This window comes from Nilaparvata lugens, chromosome 10 (genome assembly GCF_014356525.2).
Source record: "Nilaparvata lugens isolate BPH chromosome 10, ASM1435652v1, whole genome shotgun sequence".
NCBI classification, from domain to species: domain Eukaryota; kingdom Metazoa; phylum Arthropoda; class Insecta; order Hemiptera; family Delphacidae; genus Nilaparvata; species Nilaparvata lugens.
This window is the reverse complement of record NC_052513.1, coordinates 699,295-720,836: the sequence shown is the minus strand read 5'-3', so window position 1 is coordinate 720,836 and position 21,542 is coordinate 699,295. Positions and strand designations below refer to the sequence as shown.

The 21,542-nt window shown below is 35.2% G+C and overlaps 1 protein-coding gene across 1 annotated transcript in view; it reads right to left on the bottom strand.

Moving 5' to 3' along the window:
• LOC111045813 overlaps positions 1 to 21,542 on the bottom strand; it is a 43,847-nt gene that overhangs the window by 21,032 nt on the left and 1,273 nt on the right. Inside the window, exons 2-6 of the mRNA XM_039436579.1 lie at positions 16,494 to 16,619; positions 12,466 to 12,726; positions 9,748 to 9,822; positions 9,266 to 9,593; positions 3,617 to 3,971 (exon numbers count right to left, since the gene is read on the bottom strand). Of these exons, the coding sequence (XP_039292513.1) occupies positions 3,617 to 3,971; positions 9,266 to 9,593; positions 9,748 to 9,822; positions 12,466 to 12,726; positions 16,494 to 16,619 (1,145 nt within the window). The remainder of the gene's footprint in view (positions 1 to 3,616; positions 3,972 to 9,265; positions 9,594 to 9,747; positions 9,823 to 12,465; positions 12,727 to 16,493; positions 16,620 to 21,542) is intronic.

Genomic DNA, 21,542 nt, shown 5'->3' with positions numbered 1-21,542 from the left:
TTGAATTATCCTTATCTAGTAATGATAAATTACTCGTTGGTATCTGTTATCGCCCACCAAAATAGGTCATTTCACAGATTTCGAAAATGCCTTGCTTTCTCTTATGCCTTGTTATAACCGTATACTAGTTATGGGGGATATGAACACCGACTTGAACATGACGAATCGTAACTTTGACTACTTTCAACTGACTACAATTTTCCAATGCCTAAACATGACTATTTTACCCCTCGATCCAACTCATCATACTAATGAATCAGACACACTCATTGACCTTCTCATTGTTAGTGATCCCAATGAGGTTGTTCAAGCAGGCCAAATCTCAGTCCCAGCTATTTCTAGACATGATTTGATCTACTGTGTACTTTCCCATAAGATACCCAAGCCAGAACAGAAAATTATCACTTATAGAGACTTCAAAAACTTTGATGAAGCCGCCTTCCTGACTGATGTGGCTCAGACTCCATGGCATCAAATTGAAGCATTACCCTCAGTTGATGACATGGTCAAGACTTTCGAGAATTGGACTTTGACTTTGTATGACAAACATGCACCTTATGTGACAAGGAGGATTAATAGAAAACGACGAGTACCGTGGATGACTGAAGACATACTTAAGATGATGGGACGTAGAGACAAAGCACATAGAAAATTTAAAAAGACATTTGACTTGGACAGTTTGATAGAGTATAGGAGCCTTAGAAATAGGGTTAAACAGGAATTACGGAACTCAAAGATTAGGTACTTGAATTCGTTTATGACAAACAATAGACAAGACTCTAAATCACTTTGGCAGGGAATAAAAGAATTCGGGCTTGGCAAACAGAAATCGAATCCACAAATTGACTTACCATTGAATAATATAAATGACCATTTCGTTTCACACTCTAACCAACGCGACGAAGTTGTCATTGCTAATCATATAGATGATCTTGAAGAGCAGGTTACAAACTTAGATTTACCAATCACTGATCAATTTCATTTCCATCCAATCTCAGAAGAAGACACTTTCAGAGCAATTCAACGTATTCATAGTAATGCTACGGGTGTAGACAAAATTCCTATTAAATTTATCAAGAAGATGTTATTTGCTGTTTTACCAACCATTACATACATTTTCAACAAGTCACTTGAAGAAGGCATTTTCCCTGAAAACTGGAAGTTTGCTCTGGTTCGCCCTCTAAATAAAGTTCCATCACCCAATAAAGTTGAGGATTTTAGACCAATCAGTATTTTACCTGCATTGTCCAAAGTGCTAGAAAGACTCATTCATGCTCAAGTTGTAAAATTTCTAGACAACAATAGTAAGCTTCATAACTTTCAATCAGGCTTTAGAAAATTCCATTCAACTGAGACAGCTCTGCTTCGTGTCACTGATGATATAAGGTTAGCTATGGACCAAAGAAAATGCACCATCCTCACCCTATTTGATTTTTCTAAAGCATTCGATACTGTTGATCATACAGTCCTTCTGAATAAGTTGGCTATTCTTGGTTTCAGTCACAACTCGTTAGTTTGGTTTAAATCCTATCTATTAGGTAGGAAACAATGTGTATCTGTCGGTGACAAAAAGTCAACTTGGAAAAACGTTATGCATGGAGTACCACAAGGTTCAATTTAGGCCCTCTCCTCTTCACTTTGTATGCTAATGACCTTTCTTCCATTATCAAATTCTCCAGTTCCATACTTATGCAGACGACCTTCAAATCTATTTAAGCTGTCCCATAACAAAAATTAATGAAACAGTTGGAATAATGAATCAGGATATCAATTCGATAGTGGAATGGACAAAGAAAAATGGCCTTAAGCTTAATCCCATCAAAACACAACCCATTATAATTGGATATTCTCGTCTTATAAACAATATTGACCTTGAATCGATTCACAAAATTAGTGTAGACGGTAATGACATTCCTTACTGTAGCTCAGTTAAAAATTTAGGCATTATTATGAATAATACTCTTGACTGGTCAGAACAAGTGAACAAAACTTGTAAAAAGGTATTCTCAGCCATGCATGCATTGAAGAAAATGCACGATATCCTCCCTAGAAACATTAAATTATTATTGGTTCAATCTCTCATCTTCCCACATTTAATGTATTGTAATTCTGTTCTTAATGATATGCAAGTCACTCTGAATGATAAACTACAGCGTTGCCAAAATTATTGTCTACGTTTCGTCTACTCTCTCCAACGCCATGATCATATCACCCCAGCCCACATTGCTAGTTCAACATTGAAGCTTCCCGATCAGAGGCTTTTTCGAATAGTCAAGCTTGTTAGAGATATCTTGAAATACGGTAATCCGAACTATTTTAAAGATGATTTCAAATTTGTCTCTGAAGGTAGGAGGATAGATGCTTCACATACTAGAACCGGAGAAAGTACTTTAAGGATACCCAATCATCGAACTACTATTTTCACAAAATCCTTCTTAGTCAGTGCCTGTCGTGCATGGAATACACTTCCTGTTTCTATCAGGTCTATCGAGAGCCGAGCGAGCTTCAACCTGACTTTAAAAAAACATATTTTGGAACAAATGACTGAAACTGTCCGGCCCTAGAACGATCACATGACAACCATCCCTCACCCATTCCACCAATATAAACCTTTAAACCATGTTATAGAACGAATTGTATATATATATATATATATAAACTCATGTTATTCAATTATCCACTGCATACTGCTGTATATTACTGAAATTTGATAACCCTGATCTACTTTCAGCCTACTTCATTTTATTAATCAATTATTTGATCTTATCTACCTATATAATTATTTTACTTTATCAATTTTCTGTTTTTTTTCTCTTCAATATTCATATTGATTAAAACTTTTACAATATTTCCATTAATAAATAAATCCTTAGTTTAAATAACGAAATTAACGTTTTGGTAGAGAGTTAGTGGGGAGGATATTTTTAATATTCTTCCCAAAGAATGGACATTGATATGTCCAAAGCTCCGCCAATTTATGTAGATGCATAACAATATGATTATTATCTATAGTTATTATATTACAAATTGCTTTTTCATATCATATACAGTTCAATAGTTATTTTCTTAGTCTATATTATGTAAATTCATCTATGACTTTGCTGTATTGTAAGCTATTGTATATAAGTGTATAAGCTTTGTGCGGGCCAAAGAGTTTCAGCGTCAACACAAGAGTAAATACAATTTTGTTCTGTTCTCTCTGATTCTAATTTGCTACTCTTGACTTTATTTTGAGATTTTTGCCCAGTTTCTAGGATCATTTTTGAATCTAATTGACTATTAAACTTTATTTTAAGATTTTTGCCCAGTTTCTAGGACGATTTTTTAATCTAATTGACTATTGAACTTTAATTTAAGATTTTTGCCCAGATTTAGGACGATTTTTGAATCTAATTGACTATTAAATTAATGGGTCTAATGGGCTATCAGATTGATTAAGTGACCTAGAAATCGGGTCTTGAGAATTCTTGGACGGGAATCACTCACGATAGATATAAATTTCGATTCGAATAATAACTTACTGTATAAATGGTCTCGCCGTAATGTTGATTATTAAAAGGTGAGCGTAAATACTGTCAACATAACTTTTGATTTGAATAATTCTCTGAATACTCACATGCGACTTGATCGTCAACATAATAGTCAACAGATGTGCCGGTGGCTCCATCGGAGGTACATCGAAAGTGCCATCCAAATGCAGTTCCTCAACTTCCGGCAGTAGAAGCACGAATTCGGGTGATCCGAGTATCACGGAAACTCCGCCCTCGGCACTCTCGACCGTCGCCAGGTAGAAGTCACTGCCCCTAACAGTTTTCCGGAATTTCGGCGACTTCTTGACCGCCTCACCAAACTCCAGCAGCGTCGGCGGTGTCACTCTCACGTTTTTTGACGCTCTCGCTCTGTGCATGGCGGACTTCAGACTTTTATAACTGATGCGGTCTGCGATTTCGGTCATCAGCTGACTGTCAATCCTATAAAATTAAGTTTATAGGCATTAATATTATTTTTATGCCCAGTACTAAGTCACTGGTCCAGCCTGGTTAGCTTGGTCTTGCCATCTATATATATATATATATATATATAATATATATATATATATATAAATGCGAAATGGCACTGACTGACTGACTGACTGACTGACTCACTCACTCACTCACTCGCATAACTAAAAATCTACCGGACCAAAAACGTTCAAATTTGGTAGGTATGTTCAGTTGGCCCTTTAGAGGCGCACTAAGAAATCTTTTGGCAATATTTTAACTATAAGGGTTGTTTTTAAGGGTTTAAAGTTCGTCTTTTAGCATGTATATTCTTCTTCTCCCAATCTCTTAATTATAATTGAAATTTCCATATCATATGTTACTATAGAACTATAATCTAAATAGAGTACCTCTTCGAAACAGTTGTTAACTGGCAACTAAATTAATAATTTTGTCAGGTTGGCATTAAGTTGAGTTGACATTGTTAGGTTGGCACCAAGTTGAAGATTTAAATGCATTTATCGCGGAAAAATTGATTGGGCACTGCTACTTTAATCCTGAGAATATTATATTACTAGCCGTCAGGCTCGCTTCGCTCGCCATATCCGTTTAGCCAGACGTTTAGTCTGGACCCCCGACTGGATTGTCCTATGATAAAAATGCTGAAATGAAAAATGCAGGCGAGCGAAGCGAGCCTGCTGATCTCATTCTTGGACGATCCAGTCGGGGGTCCAGGGGGCGGAGCCCCCTGTTAGACGGATATGGCGAGCGAAGCGAGCCTGACGGCTAGTATCCTATAAATTAATCCTATAAAATTAAGTTTATAGGCATTAATATTATTAAGTCACTGGTCCAGCCTGGTTAGCTTGGTCTTGCCATCCAAACTGCAATAGGGCCAGTGTATCAGGCCAGCGGTAGCCGAGCGTTCGCTTCACACAGCGCCGTATTCAAAATGGCAAATCGAAAATTGAGTTGGTGGTTAAAAATATTGAATAGAAGAAACAGAATAAAAACTATAAAAAAACAATAGAAGAAGTAACGCAGTAGCATTTAATAACAATTAGGTAGGTCTATAGAAACTCCATTACACAGAGGAAACAGCAGAGCAGACGACAAAACAGGAAATAGAGAAAGAAATTTATTTATTGACAAGACATTCAAGAAAATATATGGTCAATCGTCATATATATTATACAAAATTTCAAGCATAAAAACAATACAATTCTACAATATAAAATAATTTACAAAACCATTATCATAATTCTATACAAACGACAAGTGTGGATGGGTGGTTTGCCAGCACTGGCATTCATTGGCCTTCGCTCGACAAAAATCGGAGCGATGACAACCGAAGGCCAACGAAGGCCAGCGCTGACAAACCACCGATCCACACTCAGGCGCTGATAGTCATTTGTACGCCTTGGGTCAATGTGTGGATCCGGCATCAGCGTATGGCTGATAAACAACACAAAATAATGGGCCATATGAATAAAGTTGAGCATTTGCTCATACTTCTAAAATATGGAGCATTTGCTCATACTTCTAAAATATGGAGCATTTGCTTTATTTTCTTTGAATAAACGTGAGCAAAACCTTTTGCTCATGCTCATCAAAAAAATAGTTTGAGCATTTGCTCAAAAGAAAAAGCTTATGCTCAAAATTGTATGAATAAACTAGAGCATTTGCTCAACTTTTGAAGCAAATGCTTCAAAAAAGGTGAGTCTAGTCTAGAGCAGCTTATCACCTTTTGCTCATAGTAAAATGGCTCAACTAATTATTCGTATTAGGAAGAGGAAACTATACCAGGTACGATCACAACCAATATATAGAGATAGCCATCACAAAATAGGAAATAGGCATTTAAGAAGATGAGAGTGTAGACGATTATAATAAGCTATTGATATTATAATAATATGCTGAATATTATTATAGAGATTACATTTTTTCACGCAATTATTTCAAAACTCAACTAACCTAAAAATCTATTCATAAATAGAAAACAGAGCTGACGACGCAAACACAAGCGGTGCCCCCTACTTGCATATTTAGCGCCTCCGTGAGCTATAAAAACAAAGTAAGGCTACAAAAGCGAATCAGCTGATGAAAAATCTTTGAAAAACGTGAGCATTTGCTCCAGAGTTCAGGAGCATAAGGTAAGAGTATAAGCTTATTCATATAAAAATGAGCAAATGCTTTTGCTTCTACCTTTTGCTCATGAGCAAAACCTTATGCTCCATGCTCTTGCTCTTGAGCATTTGCTCTGGTTTTATCATATGGGTCAATGTGTGGATGCGGCATCAGCGTATGGCAGATAAACAACACAAATAATGGGCCATATGAATGAAGTTGAGCATTTGCTTATACTTCTAAAATATGGAGCATATGCTTCATTTTCTATGAATAAACGTGAGCAAAACCTTTTGCTCATGCTCATCAAAAAAATGGTTTGAGCATTTGCTCAAAAGTAAAAGCTTATGCTCAAAATTGTATGAATGAACTAGAACAGTGTTTACACTTGCATATCTAGTGCTTACGTGAATAGCACATTCTAGCCTTTCACTATAAAAACAAAGTAAGACGAATCAGCTGATAAAAAATCTTTGAAATACGTGAGCATTTGCTCCAGAGTTCAGGAGCATAAGGTAAAAGTATAAGGTAAAGCTTATTCATATAAAAATGAGCAAATGCTTACGCATCTACCTAGTGCTCATGAACGAAACCTTATGCTCCATGCTCATGAGCATATGCTCAGTTTTTATTCATAAGGCTCATTATGTCGGTATTTGTGACGTATGAATCTTGGGCCTTACTAGTAGTTCTGTGAACAGTAGACCTCACGCAGTATCTCATCCACAAGTAGGTACCAGATGTCAACTGTTTTAAATGTTAACAAACTCAGTTCACGTTTGAATTTGTATTCCATATGATATAATTCATCCAGTTTCGTGATGATCTTTCTATCTGATGAAAATTATTTTTTTAGAATCAAAAATATTATAATTTCTCCAGCATTATTTAGTTCATTTGTTTATTTTTATTCACCTATTAAATTAGTTTTTCGAATGTGAGAATATTGATACTGATGGGCACGTATAATAATACCATGACTGCAAAACAAAATATTGAAACCAAAGACCTTAAAGCTGCGATTAGACAAAATTTATTGAAAAAATGTTAATAACTCAATCCTTTTAGATTATATTAGATTGAAAATAACTTATCATACACACGATGAACATATGTGTTTGTCAACTTCCGTTCAATCTAATAGAATCTATAAGGATTAAGTTATAACCATTTTGTTAATAACTTTGGTGTAAACACAGCTTAAAGATGCATTCCTCTTTAATGTCTATAGACCTTATACAGTAATAGACTGGCTTCTCCACACATCAGTGTAATCACTTGTCAGCTGATTTATGATGAATAATTCTATAGTCTGATTTTACTCTAATATTGGCATATGAAGGAGGCTCCATTTTCCTTTTATATTATCCTTGAAATACATAATTTCCAAAAACCTTATATATACGTCGACGCGCAATTAAAAAGGAACATACCTGTCAAATTTCATGAAAATCTATTACCGCGTTTCGCCGTAAATGCGCAACATATAAACATTTAAACATTAAAAGAAATGCCAAACCGTTGACTTGAATCTTAGACCTCACTTCACTCGGTCAATAATCTGTATCAATATTAGTTTTAATGACGATATTCAACTGTAAAAAATAGACTAAGACTTGAATTCAAATGACTATGAATAGTTGACATTGCTTTTTTTTTAATAATAATAATATCGAGTGACCTGGCTGGCTCAGGTCTGGTGTCAGAGTTTTCAGGCCGCAACTGATCAATTTCAGGGTCTCTGACATGACCTAACGACTGCTTTTTAGGCAGCCGGGATCGACGGCTTAACGTGTCCATCCGAAACACGGGAGTGGCCCGAGATAAATATCTTGCCCGGGCCGGGATTTGAACCCGGGCCTCTGAATCATGAAGCCAGCATCTGATCCACTCGACCACGGCCACTCCTATTTTTACTCTAATATTGGCGTATGAAGGAGGCTCCTTTTTCCTTTTATATTATCCTTGAAATGCAAAATTTCCAAAAACCTTGTATATACGTCGACGCGCAATTAAAAAAGGAAAATACCTGTCAAATTTCATGAAAATCTATTACGGTACCGCTTTTCGCCGTAAATGCGCAACATATAAACATTCAAACATTAAGAGAAATGCCAAACCGTCGACTTGAATCTCACTTCGCTCGGTCAAATATTACTTGAATAACTTCAATCAATCTTTATTGTTGTCATCGAACATTACAAATTCTATAAACAAACGTCATGTGAAGTTCATATAATCAACCATAATACATATTATTACATAATATACAAACAATGAAGTATCGCTAACATATAGCCTACATAACACTGTAAATTTATAAACAGTCAGATGCTTACGTTATGACTAAGGTACTCGTCTATTGTATAAAAAGCCTGTTTTCAAGTCATTGTGCTAATGTGGATATTAACTTTTTTGAGGTAAATTTTTAATTGTTGTCGATAATTTGTTGAATAATAAATATTGCTGATAATTATGGTTTTTGAATGATTTATGGATTTATGCAGTCTGATGTATGGCGTGATTAGGTTATTTCTATTTCTAGTTCTATGTTCATGCTGATGGCTATGTCTTGTCTAACTTATATATAGTAAATTATTACTAGTAGTTCTGTGAACAGTAGACCTCGCGCTCAGTAAGTTACATTGACATGTTGTTATGTTTTTTCAAAAATTAATAAATAATTTATCAACATAAAATGTCTAGAAAAAATCCTAAATAAATATAGAGCTTTCTGACCTATCGTACCGTGACGTGTCGTCCCGGAATGTTGAGTGTGAGCGCTGTTATCAGGTCTGGCTGCAACTGTCTACAACGTTGATGGAAAGATACAATTTTCAAGATGTTAGATGTTTTTGAACGGGTAGTATTATAGTCCACTAGACAGCTGATTTATGATGAATAATTCTATAGTCTGATTATTACTCTAATTATAGGCGTATGAAGAAGGCTCCTTTTTCCTTTTATATTATCCTTGAAATGCAAAATTTCAAAAAACCTTGTATATACGTCGTCGCGCAATTTAAAAAGGAACATACCTGTCAAATTTCATGAAAATCTATTACCGCGTTTCGCTGTGAATGCGCAACATAAAAACATATAAACATTTAAACATAATAATTACACAGTATAATTATTTGACATCTGATTATTCTTACTTGGCTGACTCCTCATTCCAAATTGTGAGGAACGGGGTCGGTTCTTTGGAACACCTATCCATTATCTTTCTCCTTAGTTCAAGAATAGGCAGTTGAAAGAAGTCCGGGTCGTGAATATGAGGGACTGTGACCTTGAATGTCTCCAGCGATCTGTTTCCCACTGGCATTGACGCTCTTCCTTTACACTTGTTTTCCCGGCATCTCAAATATACACGACTTTTGTCAGTAGTTGACATGGTGTAGAAGTAGCCATCGTTGATATGGTACCAAGTGCTATTCGGTTTTTGTCCCGCTATTTCCTGAACACCAGCTTCCATCTCGACAGAATCTGGAAAGAATGAGATTAAAATAGTTAAAGAATAGGAATAGTAAAGAAAGAGTGATACTGGATTGTAAAATCATTAGCCATGTCATCAATTGGAAACAGAAAATCTATGTCGGGGTGACACCTAGTCGCAATCCAACTACTACATTATTCTTACCTGCTATTTGAGTAATTTCAACGTCCATCTCCATCCTCAAAGTTTGTCCACCTTGACTTTCTTCGTGATTTTCATCTGCAAATTAGAAACATACATTCGTATGAATAATATATTGACATTCAATAAATTTTTTGAAGCCTTTTACAGAATATTTGATGAAATATGTCCCAACAGGCCTTTGAGATTAAACGCTAAGAAGAGAAATGTAGCTAAGTCAGGCTGGTATACACCGAAACTGGCGGAATTGAAAAACAAAATGATGACTTTCCGCTCCATTTTTCTTATAAGACGTAGCGATGATGCGCAACTGGCTTATAAAAGGAGTAAACAAATCTATAAACGGGAAATAAATAGAGCGAAGCTCTGTTTTAATGCCAACTGTATCAAAGAGTCGGATAACAAAGCGTGTGTGTGTGTGTGTGTGTGTGTGTGTGTGTGTGTGTGTGTGTGGTTGACTGAATTTTATGAAAACTCCTTCAATTAATGTTATAATACTGTATATTATACTACCTAGTATGTGTATAAGATTATATTTGTTATTTATGAGTTACCTAGATGGTATAAGTCTAATGCAATTTTGTAATTGTTATTTGACAAAAATAAATTATTTATTATTTATATGCTATTGTTCAATTTAAAAACATGCATTCGTATGTGAATTTTATAAGCTATTATTTGTTGTGATTGTTTCAATTATTCATATATATATATATATATATAATATATATATATATATATATATATATATATATATATATATATAATATATATATATATACCGATATTTGAATAATAATCTACTGTTTTAACAGCTTTGTAATTGAAAATAAAAAGGGCCTGTCTTGTGCATGCTGGGGCATCACTACTGTCGCAGTGCAGGTCGTCAATCTGCCTCCAGACTGCACTGTGCAGTTTTATCTTCAGGTGACCAAGTATACAGGTGACATGAATTATTTATTATGATATTCATGTTTACACTGTTTATTTATGGTTTATAAATTCATATATTTATAATTTTAAAGTTCAGTTTGAATAGATATTATAATAAAAGTGGTGTAGTAGTGTAGAGTATTGAAGATTTGAGAGGAAGTGGAAAAAAGACCCTTGAAAAAAATATTAGCTGCACGAGATAACTAACATGATGAACATGGCTTCATCAAGGTTTCCTGATGCATAATAATAATAATATTCGTATGACTTTTATTGGTGGGGAGTTCCTGACGGAAGTTCCATCTCGCCTGAATGAAAACTATCCTAATGCATGAGAAAAATAGAATCAATACAGTATTTTAATAGGGCTACTTGAATGTTCAGTTACAGAAAATCACTAGTTCCCTCGTTATATTAATTTTCATATTAAATACACAATTTCTATTATGTAACAATGATACTATAGTGAGGTCCACGTTATAATGGCAGTGAACAGAGATAGGAAAACAGCGTTGCCAATTCTCTGCCTCGCCACTGTCTTCTATAGAGGATAGCTGATACCGTTATAACTGATGTATATTAACTATTCATTCTTGTTCAAAATAATCGATTGTACAAGAAAAAATATTATTGAGTGATAAATATTTCAACTATTTTTTTTAACTGTTGATTATTGTTCAAAATAATAGATTCAAGAAGAAAAAATATTATCGAATAATATTTGTTTTACTGAGATTGAATATTCTCTAAATTAATTATGGTTCTACATTGTTAAGCTGTGTCCACACTGGACAAATGTTCGACATGCATGTTCGGCAAACATGTTTGTTGAGGAGCTCAGGGACAAACATTTTAAAAAGTTTGGACAATCAATGTTTGTCAAACAAAAATTACTGTTTTGCAAACATTTTCAGTATTGACAGCTGTAAAACATCTGTAAAACATAAAACCTGTTCTCCTTACTTAAAAATAATTTGGATTGGTGATGCGTCCACACTGGCCACGGGCAAACATTAATTGTCAAACATAATAAAATTTATTATTACTAGTAGTTCTGTGAAGAGTAGACACGCAGTACTCTCATCCACAAGTATCTGATTGAAACTATAGACCTTAGGGAAATACAGCAATAGACTGGCTTCTCCACACATCTGTGTAATCACTTGTCAGCTGATTTATGATGAATAATTCTATAGTCTGATTTTTACTCTAATATTGGCGTATGAAGGAGGCTCCTTTTTCCTTTTATATTATCCTTGAAATGAAAAATTTCAAAAAACCTTATACATACGTCGACGCGCAATTAAAAAAGGAACATACCTGTCAAATTTCATGAAACTCTATTACCGCGTTTCGCCGTAAATGCGCAACAAATAAACATTTAAACATTAAGAGAAATGCCAAACTGTCGACTTGAATCTTAGACCTCACTTCACTCGGTCAATTAAATGAAAATCCAAATTAAATGCTGTAATATTTGGATTTTCGTTTAATAATAATAAATTCATCAGGATTTGAATAATTGCAATATCTCAGTAATTTCCATAATGTATAATAAAATTTTCTCAAACTGTTTCAACAAACATGTTTGTCGAACATTTGTTCAGTGTGGACACGGCTTTATACATCGCTCTGGCAACGTAGCGGAGCTAGAGAAGGATAGCACTATCTGGTTTGTCGAATGATAGACAAGGAAAGCAGCACCAATGTTAATCAAATACGACCATCAAAACGTGGACCTAACTATTAATAGTAAATTTCTATAGTTGAGTATTAATACAATAATACCTCTCTCAAACACGTCACTGACATCTTCTTCCCCATCTGGAATGAGTTCCACATCAACATAACTGTAGACGCAGGGCGAAACAATTTGAAGAAACTCCAGAACTGTTGTTTTTTCATTATCCAGCTGGTCCGTGTATCGTTTGATTTTCTTGTCTAGAAAGAGGTTCATCCTGGTTCTGGATCGCCCTCGGCCTCCAGGGCAGCCAAGCAACATGCTTTGGTAGAACTCGATGTTGGAGTTCTCAGTCTTTTGTAGAGCATCTGAAACAAATACATAGCCTACTTAATATTTATTCATATATATATATATATATATATATTATATATATATATATATATATATACACTGACTGACTGACTAACTCACTCACTCACTCACTCACTCACGGAACTAAAAATCTACCGGACCAAAAACTTTCTCCACCAACTGACCACCTTCATCTTCTCCTGAAAATTGAAAATGTCCATTTTTATATGAATGATATTCTTGATATTTTACTCATACGGTATTTTCATATATATTACTTTTTTTTTTTTAATTAGCACCTAGTCAGAGACTAATAAGCTATTTATTTTATCCTAATTTTACTAAATGGACTTTTTCAAATCTCATCCTATGATTCAATTTGTCTAGTTTTTGACTAAAATTACATGATTAGATGTATGAATAATATGAAATATGTCTTGAATTTTACGGTCACATTACGAGACTTCCCGACCACAGAATCACCATTAGTATTGTGAACTATGTATCATTTTGCATCTATATAATATATTATATAAAAGCGAAATGGCACTCACTGACTGACTGACTCACTCACTCACTCGCAGAACTAAAAATCTACCGGACCAGAAACTTTCAAATTTGGTAGGTATGTTCGGTTGGCCCTTTAGAGGCGCACTAAGAACGGATTTGGAAAAATTTCCAAAGATACGCCCAAAATCTGCATTTTTCCAGCGTTTTTTAGCGCTTTCTCAGCTTTATCGAGAACAAATGAACAGAAATTGTTCAAATTTAGTACAGAAGCTCAGCTAGGGTGTAATAATGTTGTGTTAGAAGGACTTTGCAATAACGTCAAAGATATGCCCAAAATTAGCGTTTTTTGCGTTTTCTCAGTTCTTTCATCAAGTAATAGACAGAAAATGTCCAAATTGTAGACAGAGGTTTAGGTAGGGTCTAAAAATGTTGTGATGAGGTGACTTTAATATTTCATCAAAGATACGCCCAAAATCCGCGTTTTTCTCAGCTTTTCTGCGTTTTCTCAGTACTTTGACTTTCTGATGGAATGAAGCATGCTCAAATGAAAAATGCAGGCGAGCGAAGCGAGCCCGCTGATCTCATTTCTGGACGATCCAGTCGGGGGTCCAGGGTCGTCGAAGCCCCCTGGCTAGACGGATACGGCGAGCGAAGCGAGCCTGACGGCTAGTACATTGATATATACAATATCATTCTCAACTATGAATGATTGGGGTTGGAACAACAGGCTTAAAGCCCAAAACTGTTCCTTTCCCAAATTTAGATAGAAATTGTCCATAAATAGGTTATGTTTACACTCTTCATGATTTTTGTCCAATTTTGAGTCCAAAATATTTATAAACTAGGAATTTAGTATATAGAAGAGTTGAAAACCAAATTAAATAAGAATACTTCACAAGAACATCACTGATAACTGAAAAATACTGTATTAATAATTGAAAATTTTAAAACTTGAAAAGAAACTCAAACTTACTACTAAAACAACAGCTGAATAACTGTTCTACTATACTACTTATTCTACTATATGTTGCACAAGTATCATTTTTTCAACCTCCAATAATTGTTCATCTATAACATAATAAAGGAGAGAATTGTTTTATACATGTAAGGGATAGGAAATTCACGGCTCAACTACGGCGTACATCAAGGCTGAACAACTCAACTTATTAACTTGAACTTTTGCATATAGATTCTTAGGGCCGGTTTCCGAGCTCGGGATTTAGCTAAGTCCGAGACTTTAAACAGCTGGAGTCAGAAAATTGGCTTTCCAAAACGGTGCGTAGGCGCAGCTTTTATAACAGTAGTTGTAGTTTTTATTCTCTCATTACTATAAATTGGAAACGTTTTTCCTTGACGAAATTAGACATTCCTAAATAATTCAAAATTGAAACATAACACTATTTTCTCTTTATTTTATTTTGTATTCAATTTCCTAGTTTTTCGAAATTTAATTCAAACGTGACTATGACAATGACTGCGACTACGCCCCGTTTCGGAAAACCAATTTTCTGACTCCAGCTGTTAAAAGTCTAGGACTTAGCCAAATCCCGAGCTTGGAAACCGGCCCTTAATGTACCGAGGATAGTTAGACTATAGGTCTGTTTAAAATTCTTCAAGTTTTCAGTCTGTCATGTTTTTAATTGGACTCTTGCGGAGCACGGGTTACCTGCTAGTAAATAATAAAAGTATATAAAACAATAACTTTTTCACCAAATATTGAACAAGATAACCGTGAAGGTTGAGGCATTTTTCAAATCAGTGGACCAGCCTTGGTGGATTCACGGAGAATCGGCAGCCTTGATTGTGGGTTGATTAGTTTGTACTTTCCTCCCCTTCCCCCTCTCCAAAAGAGGCAAGATAACCTCTCTCCATCACCCCTCCTTCATCCTCCCCGTTTATCTTTCAAACCAGCACTTCCAGAAGTGTGCTCGAGAAGTCAACATCGTTTTCGTTCCGTTTTCTCCTGTTTCCGTGGCGTTCGAGCTGAACGCAATTACCTCGTTTCGATTCGTGATATATGTACAATATCATATAGACCTACGCATAAAGACAGGATATCGTCAGCAGTAGCTTCTACACACGAGATACAGTCCACTTCCTCGCCAGTTCCAAGGTTAGTACAAATTAAAGACTTACTTTTGGGGCTGTCGACGTTTTCGTGAATTAAATCTTAACTGTACCCCAATCCATAGGTTTGGGGACAGGACGGGATTACCACATGGTCCGACCAGGCCTGGGATATGTTCTATTTCCAAGAGATTTATTTTTCAATTTAAATTTCAATTCGTTAATAGTAGAGTTACTTGTTGGTACATGCACTGATATCCATGTTAAATCCAGTTACAAAGTTCCTTTCCAAATCTCCTTGTTTATCTAATCAGTTACTTAGTTACAATGGCAAGCCCACAAGCCTTGCTTACTATTCGTGTGAAGAAGAAAGAAACTTTGTTTAGCCGTGTTCAACAAGCTTATGACTTGTTGAAGGACATCAATGATCCTAAAATTCAATCTCAATTTTTGATAAGAAGCATATCTATTGAAAATACAGTGAAATAATATTCTGCACTCTTAGATGAAATCAATGAATTATCTATTCAAGTTGAACCTACTAAAGAACCTGAATATCAATCACTTACCGTTATTGATAATTTATCCTGTGCAATAATAAATGCTCGTGATCAATTGAATCAAATTTGGTCGGGAAGACAAGCTGTTCAGCTTTGTGAAAATTATCCCCCTACCGCTTGCCTGTGTCTTATGATACGAGATCGAAGCATGAAAAGATTGAAATTTCTCACAATTTGGCAATACGGATATTTTCTCCAAGTCTCAACTTATTATACACAGATTATAGTATTAGATGATAAAGATGGTACAGATAGTATATACATGCTATGATAGTATAAATGCATGTTATATTGTAATGGTACTATATCAACTACAATGGTAGTTGATAATAGTTGTATTAGTACGTAGATGAAACACTATTAATGAATTAGATTCATAAATTACGTTATTCATAAATTTATATATTATTTTCTAGACTAATTATTCATAGATAAAAATATTAAATGAACTTGTAAATTTTATATTTAAATGTAACTGTTTCAACTATATAACTTACGACAGATGTTGTTATTATTGTATTATAAATAGGTAGTTTTATTGTTTGACGATGCTTATTGCTTTTTTGTAAAGTTTTACGGCAAATAAACTTCTTGATTATTGATGGTATAGTTTATAGTATTAGTAATTAGATGGTGGTACGAACCAGTAAATCTCCAAATATTGGGATGGGGACCCCTTATTAAATGCCTTAATAAGTTGTGAAAAGATTCCTGATGGTTACAGGTCCTTTGTTTCTGTTTGTAGACGGATAATTTTTCGGATCCAACACCTGTTAAAACAAAAATTATTGAATATTATTGACAACACTGATTATAGTAGCCTATATCAAATGTGAGGAAATAGTATATTTCGCACCTAGGGCCGAAAATGAGACTTTTCCGGCTCGAAATCGGTTTTCAAGTCCGAGGCCGTAGGCCGAGGACTAGAAAAGATTGAGAGCCGGAAAAACATTTTTGCCCGTGGTGCGAACGCTATTTTTCGCCACACAGAGAAATAAACAATATATATGAGAATAATTGTTTATTAAGCAGTTCCGAAAACAAAAGTGGAAGGTCATAGCTCTAGCTATTAGTATAGTTATTAGTATCTAGTTATTAAAGTATAGAAAACTGAAGAATACATAATACTTGGAAACCTCACAGAATCATATTGATTTTTCCAATACATCAATAAATTTTAGTTCTATTAGGATCCTCCTCAATTTGAATCAGGCAGCCTCTTGTTTTCCCAATTCCAAAAAAAATACCTAAAATACTCGTTTCACTGGGAATTCGTGTCTGATAGTAGCCTACATTATAACTGAAGAATAAAAATTATTACTCATTTTATTGTGATCTATTCATGTTTTTCTTATGAAATTCAATAAATTATAGGCCTACAGCATGAAGACTATGTCTAATTCATTTGTACTGGTGGCAAAATTTTACATTGAAAATAATTATTTGATAAAATCCAAGTTCAATAGTAATGAAAACAAATTCCTTCAAAAAATAATTGATAATAATACGTTTCGAGGGAAAAAATTAAGAACAAAAAAATGGGAAGCATCGGGGGATTTGAACCGAGGTACCATCGCTCCGTAAGCAAGCTTCTTACCGCTGCGCTACTTAGACGTTGGTAAATGGTAGTCTTATAACCTGCTGATAAAAATACACACTTTGGGCTATGGAACTTCAATTAGCCTACGGTAGCATAGATGAATTTGAACATTAATATTCTGAAAAATCTAGAAGGAAAATAGAAATTTGGGCTTCCAGGTGCACGAGATTGATATTTTTAGAATCTATGTTCAAAATTTGGAGATCTAAATCATTCCCGTTTTTCCGGTATGCAATCCACAAGTTGACATGTTTTGATGCGAACAAACACAACCCCACTCTCTCTTATTATATAGAAGAAGAAGATATCTTACCTCTATTTCATTCATCCAAATAAAATGATAGTATATTACTGCAGAATACTTTATTCAATTCTAGAAGCATAAACTGATTCTGTTTCATAAACTATTTGTTAAAACGTTCAGCACCATGGATATTGCCCAAGTAGTTCCAAAACTATCCACCAGGTTTTGTGATAAACGCAGTACTATGAGGTTTGAGGTTAGATTCTATTATACTCTGAAAATTGAATTTGAGTAGTTTATAATATCTTATTTGTATTTCATTCATCCAAATGAAATGATAGTATCTTATTGCAAAATACTTTATTCAATTCTAGAAGCATAAACTGATTCTGTTTCAAAAACTATTTTGTAAACCCGTTCATATCAAATCAGAATCAGCTGTTATTCAAGGTCATTTTACAGCCCTAGGGCCGTAAAGTTTTACCGGCCTGGTCGGAAAACAATCACTTTCGGCCACCATGTGACGCACGTAAACCAGCTCATTACATCCAAGTGTGGCGAAAAACCTATTTCTGACATTTAAAGAAGTTAGATGTCCCATAGAAGTATATTATACTCTATGTTGACCAGTTTCAATGATAGTCACTATTTGAATAGATTTGTACAGTATTTGTACGGTAGCTGGCATCTGAACATAGAAAATGGCATAACTAAAGTTGGTAATAGGAGGCTACAACATTTTCCGAAACTAAAGCTGGGCTTTCGTTTGTGCGAAAATATCGTCGTCGACCACGACAGGGAGAGAATCTAAGATTCGGTAGATTCTAATTTGTCTACATAACCTAAAAGATTATGTTCAATTATGTTTTAATGGGGCAGGTTGAGCTAATACTTTTTTTATACTTTTGAATGGCTATATGTTGATATTATTAGAAATGTTTAATTATTCAATAATAAAGACAAATAATGAAAAGTTATTTGATCAGCTGTTTTAGCACACTTGAAATTTGGACAATATGAATGTCAACAAATGCTTGTCGTCGTCGACTGCGGAAGTTTACGCACAAACGAAAATGCACCTTCAAGTTGGATCTCAACAAACGCCTTATGAATCATAATATTGATTGAACCTTTATGTTAAATATTTATACCAAACACCAGGTTGCACAAAAATTTGTTAACTTTTAATCCCGATTAAATGCCACAAGAACCAATCAGAGAAGAAGAAGGCTTCTGAGGAAAAGCTTCTTTGATTGGTTCTCGTGAAATTTGATCATGATTAATGTTTAACAGACTCAGGGCAATGCCCACATGAGCACAAGGTTTCTTTGTGAATGAGTGAAAATGAAGTTATATGCAAGTATCTCATTTCCTCTGATACAGAGAAAAAAGGTGATGCGTTAATGAATTCCATAGTTCTTTGTGCCAATATTCATTTAGCAATACATTATTACAGATCATAAAAATATATGATTTTTTCAAAAAAAAATTGCCGTGCGAGAGCAACAGGCCTATAGTGAGGTCCACGTTATAATGACAGTATTTTATCAACTTTGGTGTTGCTATCCTTGTCTATCATTCGACAAAGCAGGTAGTACTATCCTTTTCTTGCTCCGCAACGATGCCAAATCTGTTCTTGACAATGTAGAAAGATAATTAATCAAGGCACAGAATCGGCAACGCTGTTCTCCCATCTAAATCCACTGTCATTATAACGTGGATCTCACTATAGCCCATAGGCAGACCTGCCTGTTACTCAATCACGCAAGTTTATTTATGCCGATGACATTGGGCTTGTTACTCAAGGTCGAAATTTTGATCAGCTCCAAATTGTGTTGAATGAGGACTTAGAGTTAATGGCAGAATACTTCCAGCAGTGGTTCTTGAAGCCAAACCCGTCCAAAACTGTCTCAACAATATTCCATCTCAGTAACCAGCATGCAAAAAAGACAATGGCTCTCAGGTTATGTGGCAAAAGAATATCTCATCAGGAAGCTCCCCGTTACCTAGGAGTCAGACTTGATAGATCCCTCACATATCGACAACATCTGCAGGGGTTGAGAGATAAACTGAAGACAAGGCTAAATATCATCAGCAAACTTGCGGGAACAACCTAGGGTTGTGACATAAATGCCCTTCGAACATCAAGTCTTGCACTTCTGTACAGTACAGGGGAGTACTGCTCTTCTGTCTGGGCTCGCAGCAGACATGTTGAGAAAATTGATACAGTTTTCAATGAAACTATGAGGAAGATTAGTGGGACATTGAGACCAACAGAGACTGAGTGGTTGACTGTGCTTAGTAACATCATGCCTCCAGATCTCAGAAGGTTGGAGAAGAAGAAAAAGTTCATTTCCCAGTTGCAATACATTCATGAGGATCTCCCAGTCTCTAGAAATTTGGCTAACCCTCCACCAAGGCGCCTCAAGTCAAGAAGATACTTGAGACTTGACGAGCAAGAGGAAATTAGAAGTGCAAGGGAGTTATGGAGACTGAGATGGTTGCAGGGAGAGGTCAGGAACAAAGGCCTTGTGGATGACCCTAATGACATTGTTCCTGGCACCCAGCTGAGACGTAGAGAGTGGTGTGGCCTTAACCGGTTCAGGACGCAGGTGGGAAGGTGTGCTGAGCTGATGACAGCATGGGGATACACATCTGATCCTCTGTGCCAATGTGGACAAATCCAATCAATGAACCACCTAATATCTGAGTGTCCACAACACTCCTATCATGGAGGGCTGTCGGCCCTCCATGATGCTGGAGAAGATGCGTGTCAGTGGCTCCAGAACATTCTAAATTCTATGGGTATTTGAAATATTAAGTGTAAAATTATTTTTTTTTAAATTTTGGCCTATGTATGCATATGCATATATATACTATAGCCCATAGTATACATAGTATACATATACTATATGCATAGTATACTATAGTTCATAGTATAGAACTGCTCTACTCCCAAATTTCAAAAATGGTTCTTTCGTGCGTGTCAGGTGATGATTAAATGCCCAAAATAAAATTCATTGTTTTAGCAGCTTCGTCATAAAATACTAGTCATTAATGACTGTCATAAATGGTGAATTTTAATTTCATATAGTATAGATTATTTATTTATTGGATAGAGCAAACAATAATGGTCGGAAAAGAAAAAGCAGGCTATTGCCCAAGACTTCTTCTATTTCCAATTTTTTTCTTAAATCGTGCTGATGATCCACTTCTGTGAGATCTTAAAAAGCTGGGTTTTTGTTTGTACGTAAATGCCGTCGTCGACCACGACAGAGAGAGAATCTAAGATTTGGGTAGATTCCAATTTGTCTACATAGTCTAAAAGATTATGTTCAATTATGTTTTAATGGGGCAGGTTGAGCTTATACTTTTTTATAATTTTAAATGGCAATATGTTGATATTATTAGAAATGTTTAATTATTCAATAATAAAGACAAATAATGAAAAGTTATTTGATCAGCTGTTTTAGCACACTTGAAATTTGGACAATATGAATGTCAACAATGCTTGTCGTCGTCGACTGCGGAAGTTTTACGCACAAACGAAAATGCACTTCAAGTTGGATCTCAACAAACGCCTTATGAATCATAATATTCATTGAACCTTTATGATTAATATTTATACTAAACACCAGGTTGCACAAAAGTCTGTTAACTTTTAATCCCCATTAAATGCCACAAGAACCAATCAGAGAAGAAGAAGGCTTCTGAGGAAAACCTTCTTTGATTGGTTCTCGTGGCATTTGATCATGATTAATACTTAACAGACTTTTGAGCAACCGGTCCTAAAGCTTTCCAACTGTAATAAGGAGGGTGATTGAATGCAAAATGAAATTATATGAAAGT